The 13779-nt window shown below is 44.0% G+C and overlaps 1 protein-coding gene across 1 annotated transcript; it reads right to left on the reverse strand.

The window, feature by feature from the left end:
- Nucleotides 1-1593: 1593 nt before the first annotated feature.
- LOC123087713 (pentatricopeptide repeat-containing protein At3g13880) lies at nucleotides 1594-5424 on the reverse strand. The gene is made up of 2 exons (XM_044509809.1): nucleotides 3652-5424; nucleotides 1594-2959 (listed from the first exon to the last, which is right to left on the reverse strand). Exons 1-2 carry the CDS (start codon nucleotides 5409-5411, stop codon nucleotides 2203-2205), a joined length of 2517 nt encoding a protein of 838 aa, XP_044365744.1. The 5' UTR covers nucleotides 5412-5424; the 3' UTR covers nucleotides 1594-2202.
- Nucleotides 5425-13779: the final 8355 nt, after the last annotated feature.

The raw sequence follows: 13779 nt of genomic DNA on the forward strand, positions 1-13779 counted from the left end.
CCTGACGAAGGCTCGGACTAGAGCACAACATGGCTTTTATCTCTCCAAACTCAGTGTTGTTCATCCACCATGAGTTTGAGGGGGGGTGTTAGAGTTATAATATAAGTCATGTACCCCTTTGTATTTATCCTGTTGTATAAGGGGTTTCCTGCATATGTTTCACACCTGTACATGTATATATATATCGGCCTATGGCCTCATGGGAATACAAGTTGCATATTCCTATCAAAACTCTCACCGGAGACCAGATTGTTACAAAATGAGCTTCTTGTATTGAACGGGGCCAACAGCCAGTACATACACACAAGAGGGAAATAAGCAAATAAGCCCCTATACAATATGATAACTACACACACAGCACAACCATGTTCTAACTTCTAACACAGATCACCAAACTAGTATACGCGCAAGTAAACGGTTTTAACAACGGAAATGTTAACGCCCACACGTCTGGGCGTTTGCACATCGCCCACACGCCTCCATCACCACTCATTTTGCCACGTATGAATAGATGACATCAGCAGATTTTTTTTTGGTTTTCGGCTTAAAAATGTTGTATCTCCTAAATAAAAAAGCGAACTAAAAATCCGTTTTCACCATTAAATCCATCTCGACGAGATCTTCAAAACTAGACCCCATGTTGATATGTTTCGACAAAAAAAAATTTTTGCCAGAAGTTACCACGGTGTTTACACTGCAGTTGCCATAGGGCTTAAACTAAAGTTGTCATGTGGCAATTTTAGTTTGTAGATCATGGCAATTTTAGTATTTTGATGATGGCAACTCCAGTACTTTGACCATGAAAATTATTTTTTGTATGAACCATGGCAATTTTACGTGCATGTATCATGGCAATTTTAGTTTATGGTTCATGGCAAGTCTAGTTTCTTAATTCCCCGTTTTATAAATGTCAAAATTTACATTTAAATGTAGAAGAAAATAGCTGAAACATATCATGGCAATTTCAGTGTAAACATCATGGTAATTCATATGCAATAGACATGGCAACTTTTAATCCAAAAAAAATTTCATCAAAACATATTAACATGAGATCTAGTTTCGAAGATCTCATCACGAGGGATTTAATGGTGAAAACGGATTTTCAATCGGATTTTTCTTTTAAGAGATAAAACATTTTAAAAACTAAAAATCCAAAAAGATTCCTACATGCATGCATGCAATGACGTGGCAATATGTTTACATTAGAGACGTGTGGTGCGTCTCCCTTCCTGCCACACGTGTGGCAGTTAGCGCGACCCTTTAACAATTGTCGGCAGAATCAAGAAACACCTCCTTCACCCTAAAAGGTGAGAGGCTAAATAGTTCTGACCTAAGAAGATTATTTTCTTTTTATTATGTATGAATTTTGTTTCTTAAGTCTGAAGAGAATGATGTGTTTTGAATCAGTGAAAACTCCTGCATTTGTATCTAAAACACGAATGTACACCAAGGATTTTATTATTAGAATTTCTGTGATTCAGCACAAGGGTATATAAATGCAATTTCAGCTCAATAGCTATGTAAAAATATCATAAGTTACTTGCATAAACGTAGCATGTGTTTCCAACTATACCTGTAACCTACGTCAGCCTGTGCAAAAAAAATTCCCAGTGAATTAATTCTTTCATCTTGGTGAGAGTGTAGCGCATCATTCGTTTCACAATGAGCTTTTCTCCCCATCAGGAACTTCTCAATATTAACACTTCTACCACAGCTTCTACAGCAGTGTGACTATAGTGTACGTGCTGCAGATGGGCCTCAGATTTTACCATGGCGCAAAACAGCAGCTGCCGGCTGTTCAGGTCAGCACATTTTGCTCACAAAAATGCCCCAAGTATATACGATTAAGCCACAGTTCTAGCTGAGATGCAGGGAAGCAGCTCTGCCTTCACATCTCCAGCAATCCCATGGTTTCAGCAGAGATGAACAGCTCGAGACGTGTGACGCTTAATCGCAAAGTGATGCGTGGCTGGAGTTGGACATCATCAAGCACAATCGTATGCTACATGTTCACAGCTTCTGTTCAGTGGAATGGCACAGCTTCCGTTCAGTGGAATGCCACTGTACCCTTTACTGTAATCCTCTCATTCCTCCGATCCCAACTGCCAGACACCAGTTTCAACCTCAGCTGCAAGAATGGCCAAACTGTTCCGCTGACCCTTCTAAGGTTTTTCTACTCCCAAGGTTATATATCACTTATGTCTACCAGTAGTCTCTGCAAGAGCATGAACCTTGATCAAAACGATGAAAATGAGTCGGATCTCTGACAATTATTCCCCTGTTTTCCCTTGCTGATAGCAACTTCAGTGTTTCATGGCTTTCCCAGGATATCCTCTGGTTCTTCATAACTGTTACAGGAGCAGCAGATGGCAAAGTGGATAGCCCAAGAGCCACACCCAGTAGTTCACCATGTCTGGCAAGTGAGATCTTGCCATCCTTTCTGCTCTGGAATCCTAATTCCCAAATGTCCGTTCCACCACGCTCAGTCTTCTGTTTCACACTGACCAGCAACTCTTCTAATCTGGCATGAACTGCATTATTGTGTGGGCAGGAGTTATTTCCATCAGTAAAATGATGGATGGATCCCCCAAACTCGGCCCAACTAATCCCGGCTTCCTTACTCATGCCTCGCTCTCTCATCAGGCCTCTAGTCTTCATAGCCAATGAGATTTTGCCGGCATCCATGTAGAGGTTGTACAGCACCACATATGAAGTAACAGCGAAGGGCTCGAGTTCCATTAATTTCTCTCCGGTTTTTATACCTCTCTCTTTGTCCCCATGGATTCTGCATGCCCGCAACAGTGCATGCCAAAGTATTGGGTCATTTTCTGATCCAGACCCCATTATGAAATCTTCAGCCTCAGATATCTTACCAACACGGCCAAGGAGGTCAACTACGCAAGCTTTGTGCTTCGTATTTGAGGAACAGCCATAATCTGATAGCATGCTCTCATAGTGCCTGCATTACAAAAAGACATACTTGATGAATTGTGAACATTGTTGAGAAATTGGATAGAAGTGCCAGAAATAGAGGAGACTGCCCTATTTCTAACGTTCCTTTATAGCACATTCTTCAATTAGCATCATACACTTTAGTTCTGAGCATGCATAATTTTGTTCAGGAAGGGTATGTCAAACTTGAACCCTCCACCTTTTGCATCCGGGCTTGGGACCGGCATTGGCGGTGTTACTTCAAGTCTGGTGATCTTACCAGTCCCTGGACATTGGTAATTAGGAAAGGTATAAATATAGTTCACATGAGAAACTGAACGCAAGCTACATTTCCAGTCAGGAGGGTAGGTATGATATCACAATATAGGTAACCCCTAGGTTTGGCGCAAGTAAATAGTAGCTAATTTAACATGTCTTTTTGGAGCAAGAATGTGAGGCATTTGGCAAATCGATTTTTGGAGCTACACTTAGCTATGTTGCATTGCACAACACAATTCCCAGACTATCATATCTCCCTTGCTATGGCATATGCATTCTGTGTAGGATGAGTTGAATATTGAACGTTTAATGTCCTTCATAAGTTGCTACTAGCATATATAATACACATGAGGATACTAAAAATTCACAGGAGGAAGACAAAGCACTTTTTGAGAAACAACAAAACAGTCAGGTCAATCATTACTTTGCAAGAGTATGTACCTGAAACCTTCGTCTGCCAGCCCCTGCTGGCTGCAAGCAATGAGAACGGCAAGAAAAGCAATATCATTTATCACGACACCATAATCCTTCATCTTCTCCAGGAGCACTAGAGCCTCGCCTTCATGGCCATGGACTGCGTAGCTCAAAATCATTGCAGACCATGAGAATATATCCAGACATGTAATCTGCTCGAATGTCTTCTTTGAAGCCTCAACATCACCTATATTCCTATACATAGAAATCTGAGAATTGCCGCACACAGTGAACTGACCAAGTCCAGATTTGATCGTATAACAGTGTATCTGCTTACAGGTTGCTGGTAGACTCAGAGCAGCACAGGCATTCATGACACTCGATAAAGTGAACTGATCTGGCTCTTTTCCAACAGAAAGAAACTCTAGGAACAGGCCTAGTGCCTGCTCAAAATTCTCATCATGCGTGAATGCTGTAATCATGGATGTCCATGTGACGACATCTTGCCTGGGTGTCATCTGGAAGCACCTCAGACTGTCACTTACTGACCGTGCTTGGGAGTACAAGTTAATCAGCGCATTTGCTATGAACTCGTCGTCCTGAAACCCATTGAATATAACATGAGCGTGTATCAGCCTCCCACAGTGCACCGCATTGGTCAAATTGCAGACTTCGAGCACACTCTTAAAAGTAAACCTGGACGGTTTTACACTAATCCGGAGCAAGTCTGAGAAAAGCCTGACAGCTTCGATTCTAACCTCGGGGCAAGGGTCATTACCTAACCGAGCGAAGCCCGCGATCATGGCACCGTAAACCACCGCATTCTGATTCGGGATGCAGTCAAACACCTTGATCGCCTCCTCAAGTCCACCGTTCTTGGCATACATGTCCACCATGGCACTCCCGACAAACATATCCAAGTCCAAACCAACCTTAACCACGCAGCCGTGCAGCATCCTCCGGACATCCTCGGAGCCCTGGAGCTCGGAGCAAGTCTTGAGGATCCCACCCAAGGCAAAGCTATCAAGCTTCACCCCTGACCGGTGCATCCAGACGAGCACGTGCACAGCCACCTCCGGCCATCCCATGCGCACGTACGCCGACAGCAGCAGATTCCACGACGCCTCGTCCCGCTCCTCAGCCCGGTCGAACACCAGCCTCACCTCGTCAATCAACCCGTACTTGGAGTACATGTCGATGATGGAGTTGGTCAGGAAAACGTCCTGCGCAAGCCCGCTCACCACGGCCAGCCCGTGCGCCGCCCGGCCGTGCCTCCAGTCCCCGGCCCTGCCGCACGCCGCCAGCACCGCGGCGTAGGTGAACCTGTCCGCCCGGACGCCGCCGCCCCGCGCGTCCCGGAAGGCGGCGAGCGCGAGGCGCGCGCCGGACCCGCCCTGGCTGGAGTAGCCCGCGATGAGGGTGTTCCAGGACACGGCGTCCCGGCGCGGCATTCCGTCGAACAGGAGGCGAGCGTGGCGCATGTCGCCGCCGCGGCAGTAGGAGGCGAGGAGGTTGTTGCGGAGGAACAGGCCCGGATGGAAACCGGCGCGGAGCATGTGGGAGTGGGTCAGCCTGGCCAGCGGCAGCGACCGCCCCCTCGACGCGGCCCGGAGGAGGCCCGCGTAGGCCGACGGGTCGAGGGGAGGGGTGCGGCGGCGAGGTGGTGGCGGAGCCTCCGGGGGAGGGCCGCGCCGGCGAGGAGGCGGCGGCGTTTGGGATGGGGGCGGGGGCGGGGGCGGCTGTTGCCGGAGAAGACGGTGGCTGGGTCTCCGGTGCGGGAGCAGCATTGGTCGTCGGAACGACCGAACGGACGAGGTTTAAGCGAGGTTTATTAATTTCTCTTTTTTTATTTTATCTTTGCTTGGATATCACACTTGGAGTACGAAGGATGTGGATGTGAACGAAGTTCCATGTGACGCTGACAGATGGGCCCACGTCTCACTCACTCGAGACACATTTTATTAACAGCCTCCAAATTACTGTGGAATCACACCACGGTTAGATTTACGTTAAGCTCCGTCCGATCGTCAAAAAAGAAAATAAGCTACTATCTCCGTCCTGGTCTAATCGTTCTTTTCGTATTTTATGCTAAAATTTAACCATAGTTTTACTGACAACATGTTAATATATGTCATAAAAAAATATCGTTGTATTCTTATTTAAACATAGTTTTCAGTTTTCAATGACATTATTTCTTGTGACATGCATTATCTAGTTAATTAAATCCATGATCAAAATTTGGCACAAAATACTTAGGGGCTAATAAATCAGGACGGAGGTAGTACTAGCTTACTTATGTGACACATGGCAACTTTTGTTTATTTTTCTAACGGTCAATTTCAAAGCACTATTCTACCAAAACACGGCATTTTTGAATTTTGTTACATTAATATGCATCTCTATGATTTTCAATACATGTGGCATTTAAAAAAAACCATTGAAATATATTTTTAACACGGCAAATTCAGAAATTTAATTTTGGTTACTTCAGAGAAAAAAATTGAACATGCAAAGTTTGTGTGAACATAACCTTTTTCCGTATTTTTCTATGTTTTCTATCTTTTATCATTATTTTTTTGTTTTGGACATTTTTTTGTGCAACACTAGGCTAATGGGCTGTACCTGGCCTTCTTTCAGCTTGGGCCAACTAGGTTTGTACAGGATAAGCTAGGAGAAATAGCGACAACGAATATGATGGCTAAAACGGGAACTGTTTGCTCGGAATTGGGTTGTAGCCCCGAACGGAGCAATGCTGGACTCACACGCAGTTTACGGGGGATTGACGACGTGGTTAGAGCTGATTGGCTGAGATTTGGTCAAGTGAGGCGAGCCCACCGGTGAAAATTGAGGGAGGGGGGGGGGGGGGGGGGGGACTCCATTTGTTTCTTTTCGTGTGTGTAGTATTATCTCCCCGAACGATTCGTTCGGTCTGCGAGCTCTCAGACTGAAAGTCAGGTGAATATAGCTGCTGCAACAGTTTGGCGAGAGTATGATGTAAAATTTATGGGAGTTTCAGTGATCGAGTTCAGAGGTATAACTGATCCGGCGATGTTGGAGGCGCTTGCTGTCCGGGTGGCACTAGCCTCGCCGAGGATTTGAACCAACAAAGGAAAAGGGATTTGCTATTTTACAGTCGGCTGTTATTCAATTCGTCAACATTCAAATCGCTGGCCGTCCGCTGTTGCATGGAGATTTGTGCTTGGTTGTCTGGTTTTCAGGCTTGTTTTTCTGTCGGGTCCGTTTTTTTGTCCCAGCCCATTACCGCTCCGCCCCCTCCCCCTCTTTCAGGTTTTGTCCGCGGCACTGTAGATAAGGGAGAGAGGGGATAGTGAGGCAGATAGAGGAACATGCGCTTGGGCAGTGGATGCGATTCCTTTCTGTTCATTTCGATTCCGAGATCCCCCACCAGTGGAGCTTGATTTCTCTCATTTCTCTTGGATTCTCGCCTCCTGCTGTTGGTTGCACTCTCAATTTCTCTCTTGAGCGCGTGATTTTTGTTCATTTCTCAGTGTGTAGCTTCCAGATCTAGGGGTCAGTTACTGATGTGATTTAGTTAGTGCTCGTGTTAGGTGTGTGTTGTGATCCTGGGCCGCGTTGTTGTAGATTCATGGTAGGTGCTTGTAGTTTTAGTGGTTCATCCTGCTTCGCACTGTCCGCCATCGTTCATTGTCTGCTTTGTGGTGCCCGCCATTTTTGTTCCTCGTCTGCTCGTGGTAGGATCATGCGTGTTTAGTTTTGTGATTCAGATAGATATATGGTTCAGTCATAGGTGGTCTGTTTGTTCGCTGGTAGATGGGTGTTTCCTCCCCTGGGCGTGTTGGTTCTATGGTTCCTAGATGTTTCTAGATGTAGTTAGGTTCCTCTTCTGCCCTCTGCCGCAGGTCCCCTTTGGCCTGTGAGTGCATAAATCCCTCTTAGTGTAGGTTTAGATGTAGTTAGGTTCCTCTTAGTTACCCAGCGCGTCAGTGCTCTATTTTTTGATGTGTCATTCTGTGGTGTAGCCCTGTACTAGCCTTGGTGTGATTTTTTATGTGCTTTTGCAATGTAATTCCTTTAAGCTTCTCCTTCTTTTAATGCCCTAGGAACTGTGTATGTGATGCAGGTTTGTATATTTGCTTGTGCTGAGTGCCTGAGTGTTGTTGTGTATCCCTATAGTTTCAGTGTCATATACACTAGAATTACTCTGTATTTTGCCTCAGATTTACTGTGTAATCCCCATAGTTTCAGTGTTTTCACTCTAGAATTACTAGTATTTACTATGTATTTTGCCCGATTTTTACTTTGTAATTCATCATGTAGTTTCGGTGTAATTTACTATAGAATTACTGTGTAATTCATCTTGTAGTTTTAGTGTAATTCACTATAGAATTTCTGTGTAATTCTTCATGTAGTTTCAGTGTAATTCACTATCGAATTACTGTGTAATTCGTGCCGTAGTTTTACTGTGTAATTCACTCTAGAATTACTATGTAATTCATCATGTAGTTTCAGTGTAATTCACTCTAGAATTACATGTAATTCATCCTGTAGCTTCAGTGTAATTCACTCTATAATTAAAGTGTAATTTGCCCAATAATTACTGTGTAATTCATCCTATAGTTTCAGTGTAATTTACGCGAGTTACTATGTAATTTTAACGTTTCAGCTATGTAATTCCTGACATTTTATATGGGCCCTGATTCCAGTGTAAATTCCCCTAGAATTACGATTGTTTATATATATATTTGCAGCGTATTTTGTCACTTTTTTGCAGTGTATTTATCTTGGTTCAGTTATGTAATTCCTGAATTTTGGCCTTTTTGTTTATTTTTGTATTACTCTCTCATACTAATTTTCACTGTAGTTTTTCTTCTCAATTTTTATAGTGCCCCTAGTTTTACCGTGTAATCGCCTCGCTTATTATATGTATTTACAATGTAAATTTTGCCCTAATTTGCAGTGTAATATTCATGCTTTTAGCTCTGTACTTTATAGGTTTTAGTTTAATGGGTAAGCTTCGGAAAGTCTATCACCAGGATGTTCCGTTAGTATCATATTTTGAGAGTGCGGATTTTGTTCGTGAGCCATTCGTGCCTAATGACATCCCGGAAGATGGATCTGTTGGGTTTCGTAGTAATTTCAAAAAAATTCCTACGCACACGCAAGATCATGTGATGCATAGCAACGAGGGGAGAGTATTGTCTACGTACCCTACGCAGACCGACTGCGGAAGCGATGACACGACGTAGAGGAAGTAGTCGTACGTCTTCTCGATCCAACCGATCAAGCACCGAAACTACGGCACCTCCGAGTTCGAGCACACGTTCAGCTCGATGACGATCCCCGGACTCCGATCCAGCAAAGTGTCGGGGAAGAGTTCCGGCAGCACGACGGCGTGGTGACGATCTTGATGAACTACAGCAGCAGGGCTTCACCTAAACTCCGCTACAGTATTATCGAGGAATATGGTGGCAGGGGGCACCGCACACGGCTAAGGAATAGATCACGTGGATCAACTTGTGTCAACTTGTGTGTCTTTGGGGTGCCTCTACCTCAGTATATAAAGGAGCCAAGGGGGGAGGGGGCGTCGGCCAAGAGAGAGAGGCGCAGGAGGAGTCCTACTCCTACCGGGAGTAGGACTCCCCCCCCCCCCCCCAATCCTATTCCAACTAGGATTCCCAAGGGGGAAAGAGGGAGAGGGGTGGTCGGCCACCTCTCCTAGTCCTAATAGGACTAGGGGAAGGGGGGAGGCGCGCAGCCCCCTTGGGCTGCCCCTTTCTCCTTTCCACTAAGGCCCATGAAGGCCCATATGGTTCCCGGGGGGTTCCGGTAACCTCCCGGTAACCCGGTAAAATCCCGATTTCACCCGGAACACTTCCGATGTCCAAACATAGGCTTCCAATATATCAATCTTTACGTCTCGACCATTTCAAGACTCCTCGTCATGTCCGTGATCACATCCGGGACTCCGAACAACCTTCGGTACATCAAAATGCATAAACTCATAATATAACTGTCATCGTAACCTTAAGCGTGCGGACCCTACGGGTTCGAGAACAATGTAGACATGACCGAGACACGTCTCTGGTCAATAACCAATAGCGGGACCTGGATGCCCATATTGGCTCCTACATATTCTACGAAGATCTTTATCGGTCAGACCGCATAACAACATACGTTGTTCCCTTTGTCATCGGTATGTTACTTGCCCGAGATTCGATCGTCGGTATCCAATACCTAGTTCAATCTCGTTACCGGCAAGTCTCTTTACTCGTTCCGTAATACATCATCTCACAACTAACATATTAGTTGTAATGCTTGCAAGGCTTATGTGATGTGTATTACCGAGAGGGCCCAGAGATACCTCTCCGACAATCGGAGTGACAAATCCTAATCTCGAAATACGCCAACCCAACATCGACCATTGGAGACACCTGTAGTACTCCTTTATAGTCACCCAGTTACGTTGTGACGTTTGATAGTACCCAAAGTGTTCCTCTGGTAAACGGGAGTTGCATAATCTCATAGTCATAGGAACATGTATAAGTCATGAAGAAAGCAATAGCAACATACTAAACGATCGGGTGCTAAGCTAATGGAATGGGTCATGTCAATCAGATCATTCTACTAATGATGTGACCTCGTTAATCAAATAACAACTCATTGTTCATGGTTAGGAAACATAACCATCTTTGATTGACGAGCTAGTCAAGTAGAGGCATACTAGTGACACTTTGTTTGTCTATGTATTCACACATGTATTATGTTTTCGGTAAATACAATTCTAGCATGAATAATAAACATTTATCATGATTATAAGGAAATAAATAATAACTTTATTATTGCCTCTAGGGCATATTTCCTTCAGTCTCCCACTTGCACTAGAGTCAATAATCTAGATTACACTGTAATGATTCTAACACCCATGGAGCCTTGGTGCTGATCATGTTTTGCTCGTGGAAGAGGCTTAGTCAACGGGGCTGCAACATTCAGATCCGTATGTATCTTGCAAATCTCTATGTCTCCCACCTGGACTAGATCCCGGATGGAGTTAAAGTGTCTCTTGATGTGTTTGGTCCTTTTGTGAAATCTGGATTCCTTTGCCAAGTCAATTGCACCAGTATTGTCACAAAAGATTTTCATTGGACCCGATGCACTAGGTATGACACCTAGATCGGATATGAACTCCTTCATCCAGACTCCTTCATTTGCTGCTTCCGAAGCAGCTATGTATTCCGCTTCACATGTAGATCCCGCTACGACGCTTTGTTTAGAACTGCACCAACTGACAGCTCCACCGTTTAATGTAAACACATATCCGGTTTGCGATTTAGAATCGTCCGGATCAGTGTCAAAGCTTGCATCAACGTAACCTTTTACGATGAGCTCTTTGTCACCTCCATATACGAGAAACATATCCTTAGTCCTTTTCAGGTATTTCAGGATGTTCTTGACCGCTGTCCAGTGATCCACTCCTGGATTACTTTGGTACCTCCCTGCTAAACTTATAGCAAGGCATACATCAGGTCTGTTACACAGCATTGCATACATGATAGATCCTATGGCTGATGCATAGGGAACATCTTTCATATTCTCTCTATCTTCTGCAGTGGTCGGGCATTGAGTCTTACTCAATTTCACACCTTGTAACACAGGCAAGAACCCTTTCTTCACTTGATCCATTTTGAACTTCTTCAAAATTTTGTCAAGGTATGTGCTTTGTGAAAGTCCAATTAAGCGTTTTGATCTATCTCTATGGATCTTAATGCCTAATATGTAAGCAGCTTCACCGAGGTCTTTCATTGAAAAACTTTTATTCAAGTATCCCTTTATGCTATCCAGAAATTCTATATCATTTCCAATCAGTAATATGTCATCCACATATAATATCAGAAATGCTACAGAGCTCCCACTCACTTTCTTGTAAATACAGACTTCTCCGAAAGTCTGTATAAAACCAAATGCTTTGATCACACTATCAAAACGTTTATTCCAACTCCGAGAGGCTTGCACCAGTCCATAAATGGATCGCTGGAGCTTGCACACTTTGTTAGCTCCCTTTGGATCGACAAAACCTTCCGGTTGCATCATATACAACTCTTCTTCCAGAAATCCATTCAGGAATGCAGTTTTGACATCCATCTGCCAAATTTCATAATCATAAAATGCGGCAATCGCTAACATGATTCGGACGGACTTAAGCATCGCTACGGGTGAGAAGGTCTCATCGTAGTCAATCCCTTGAACTTGCCGAAAACCTTTTGCGACAAGTCGAGCTTTGTAGACAGTAACATTACCATCAGCGTCAGTCTTCTTCTTAAAGATCCATTTATTCTCAATTGCTTGCCGATCATCGGGCAAGTCAACCAAAGTCCATACTTTGTTCTCATACATGGATCCCATCTCAGATTTCATGGCTTCAAGCCACTTTGCGGAATCTGGGCTCACCATCGCTTCTTCATAGTTCGTAGGTTCATCATGATCTAGTAGCATGACTTCCAGAACAGGATTACCGTACCAGTCTGGCGCGGATCTTACTCTGGTTGATCTACGAGGTTCAGTAGTATCTTGATCTGAAGTTTCATGATCATTATCATTGGCTTCCTCACTAACTGGTGTAGGTGTCACTGAAACAGTTTTCTGTGATGAACTACTTTCCAGTAAGGGAGCAGGTACAGTTACCTCGTCAAGTTCTACTTTTCTCCCACTCACTTCTTTCGAGAGAAACTCCTTCTCTAGAAATGATCCATTCTTAGCAACGAATGTCTTGCCTTCGGATCTGTGATAGAAGGTGTACCCAACAGTTTCCTTTGGGTATCCTATGAAGACACATTTCTCCGATTTGGGTTCGAGCTTATCAGGTTGAAGCTTTTTCACATAAGCATCGCAGCCCCAAACTTTAAGAAACGACAACTTTGGTTTCTTGCCAAACCACAGTTCATAAGGCGTCGTCTCAACGGATTTTGATGGTGCCCTATTTAACGTGAATGCCGCCGTCTCTAAAGCACAACCCCAAAATGACAGTGGTAAATCTGTAAGAGACATCATAGATCGCACCATATCTAGTAAAGTACGATTACGACGTTCGGACACACCATTGCGCTGTGGTGTTCCGGGTGGCGTGAGTTGTGAAACTATTCCACAGTTTTTCAAATGTACACCAAACTCGTAACTCCAATATTCTCCTCCACGATCAGATCGTAGAAACTTTATTTTGTTGTTACGATGATTTTCAACTTCACTCTGAAATTCTTTGAACTTTTCAAATGTTTCAGACTTATGCTTCATTAAGTAGATATATCCATATCTGCTCAAATCATCTGTGAAGGTGAGAAAATAACGATACCCGCCTCGAGCCTCAATATTCATTGGACCACATACATCGGTATGTATGATTTGCAACAAATCTGTTGCTCTCTCCATAGTACCGGAGAACGGTGTTTTAGTCATCTTGCCCATAAGGCACGGTTCGCAAGTACCAAGTGATTCATAATCAAGTGGTTCCAAAAGTCCATCAGCATGGAGTTTCTTCATGCGCTTTATACCGATATGACCTAAACGACAGTGCCACAAATAAGTTGCACTTTCATTATCAACTCTGCATCTTTTGGCTTCAACATTATGAATATGTGTATTACTACTATCGAGATTCAATAAGAATAGACCACTCTTCAAGGGTGCATGACCATAAAAGATATTACTCATATAAATAGAACAACCATTATTCTCTGATTTAAATGAATAACCGTCTCGCATTAAACAAGATCCAGATATAATGTTCATGCTCAACGCTGGCACCAAATAACAATTACTTAGGTCTAATATTAATCCTGAAGGTAGATGTAGAGGTAGCGTGCCGACTGCGATCACATCGACTTTGGAACCGTTTCCCACGCGCATCGTCACCTCGTCCTTAGCCAATCTTCGCTTAATCCGTAGCCCCTATTTCGAGTTGCAAATATTAGCAAAAGAACCAGTATCAAATACCCAGGTGCTACTGCGAGCATTGGTAAGGTACACATCAATAACATGTATATCACATATACCTTTGTTCACCTTGCCATCCTTCTTATCCGCCAAATACTTGGGGCAGTTCCGCTTCCAGTGACCAGTCTGCTTGCAGTAGAAGCACTCAGTTTCAGGCTTAGGTCCAGACTTGGGTTTCTTCTCTTGAGC

The sequence above is a fragment of the Triticum aestivum genome, chromosome 4A (assembly GCF_018294505.1).
Source record: "Triticum aestivum cultivar Chinese Spring chromosome 4A, IWGSC CS RefSeq v2.1, whole genome shotgun sequence".
In the NCBI taxonomy this organism is placed as follows: domain Eukaryota; kingdom Viridiplantae; phylum Streptophyta; class Magnoliopsida; order Poales; family Poaceae; genus Triticum; species Triticum aestivum.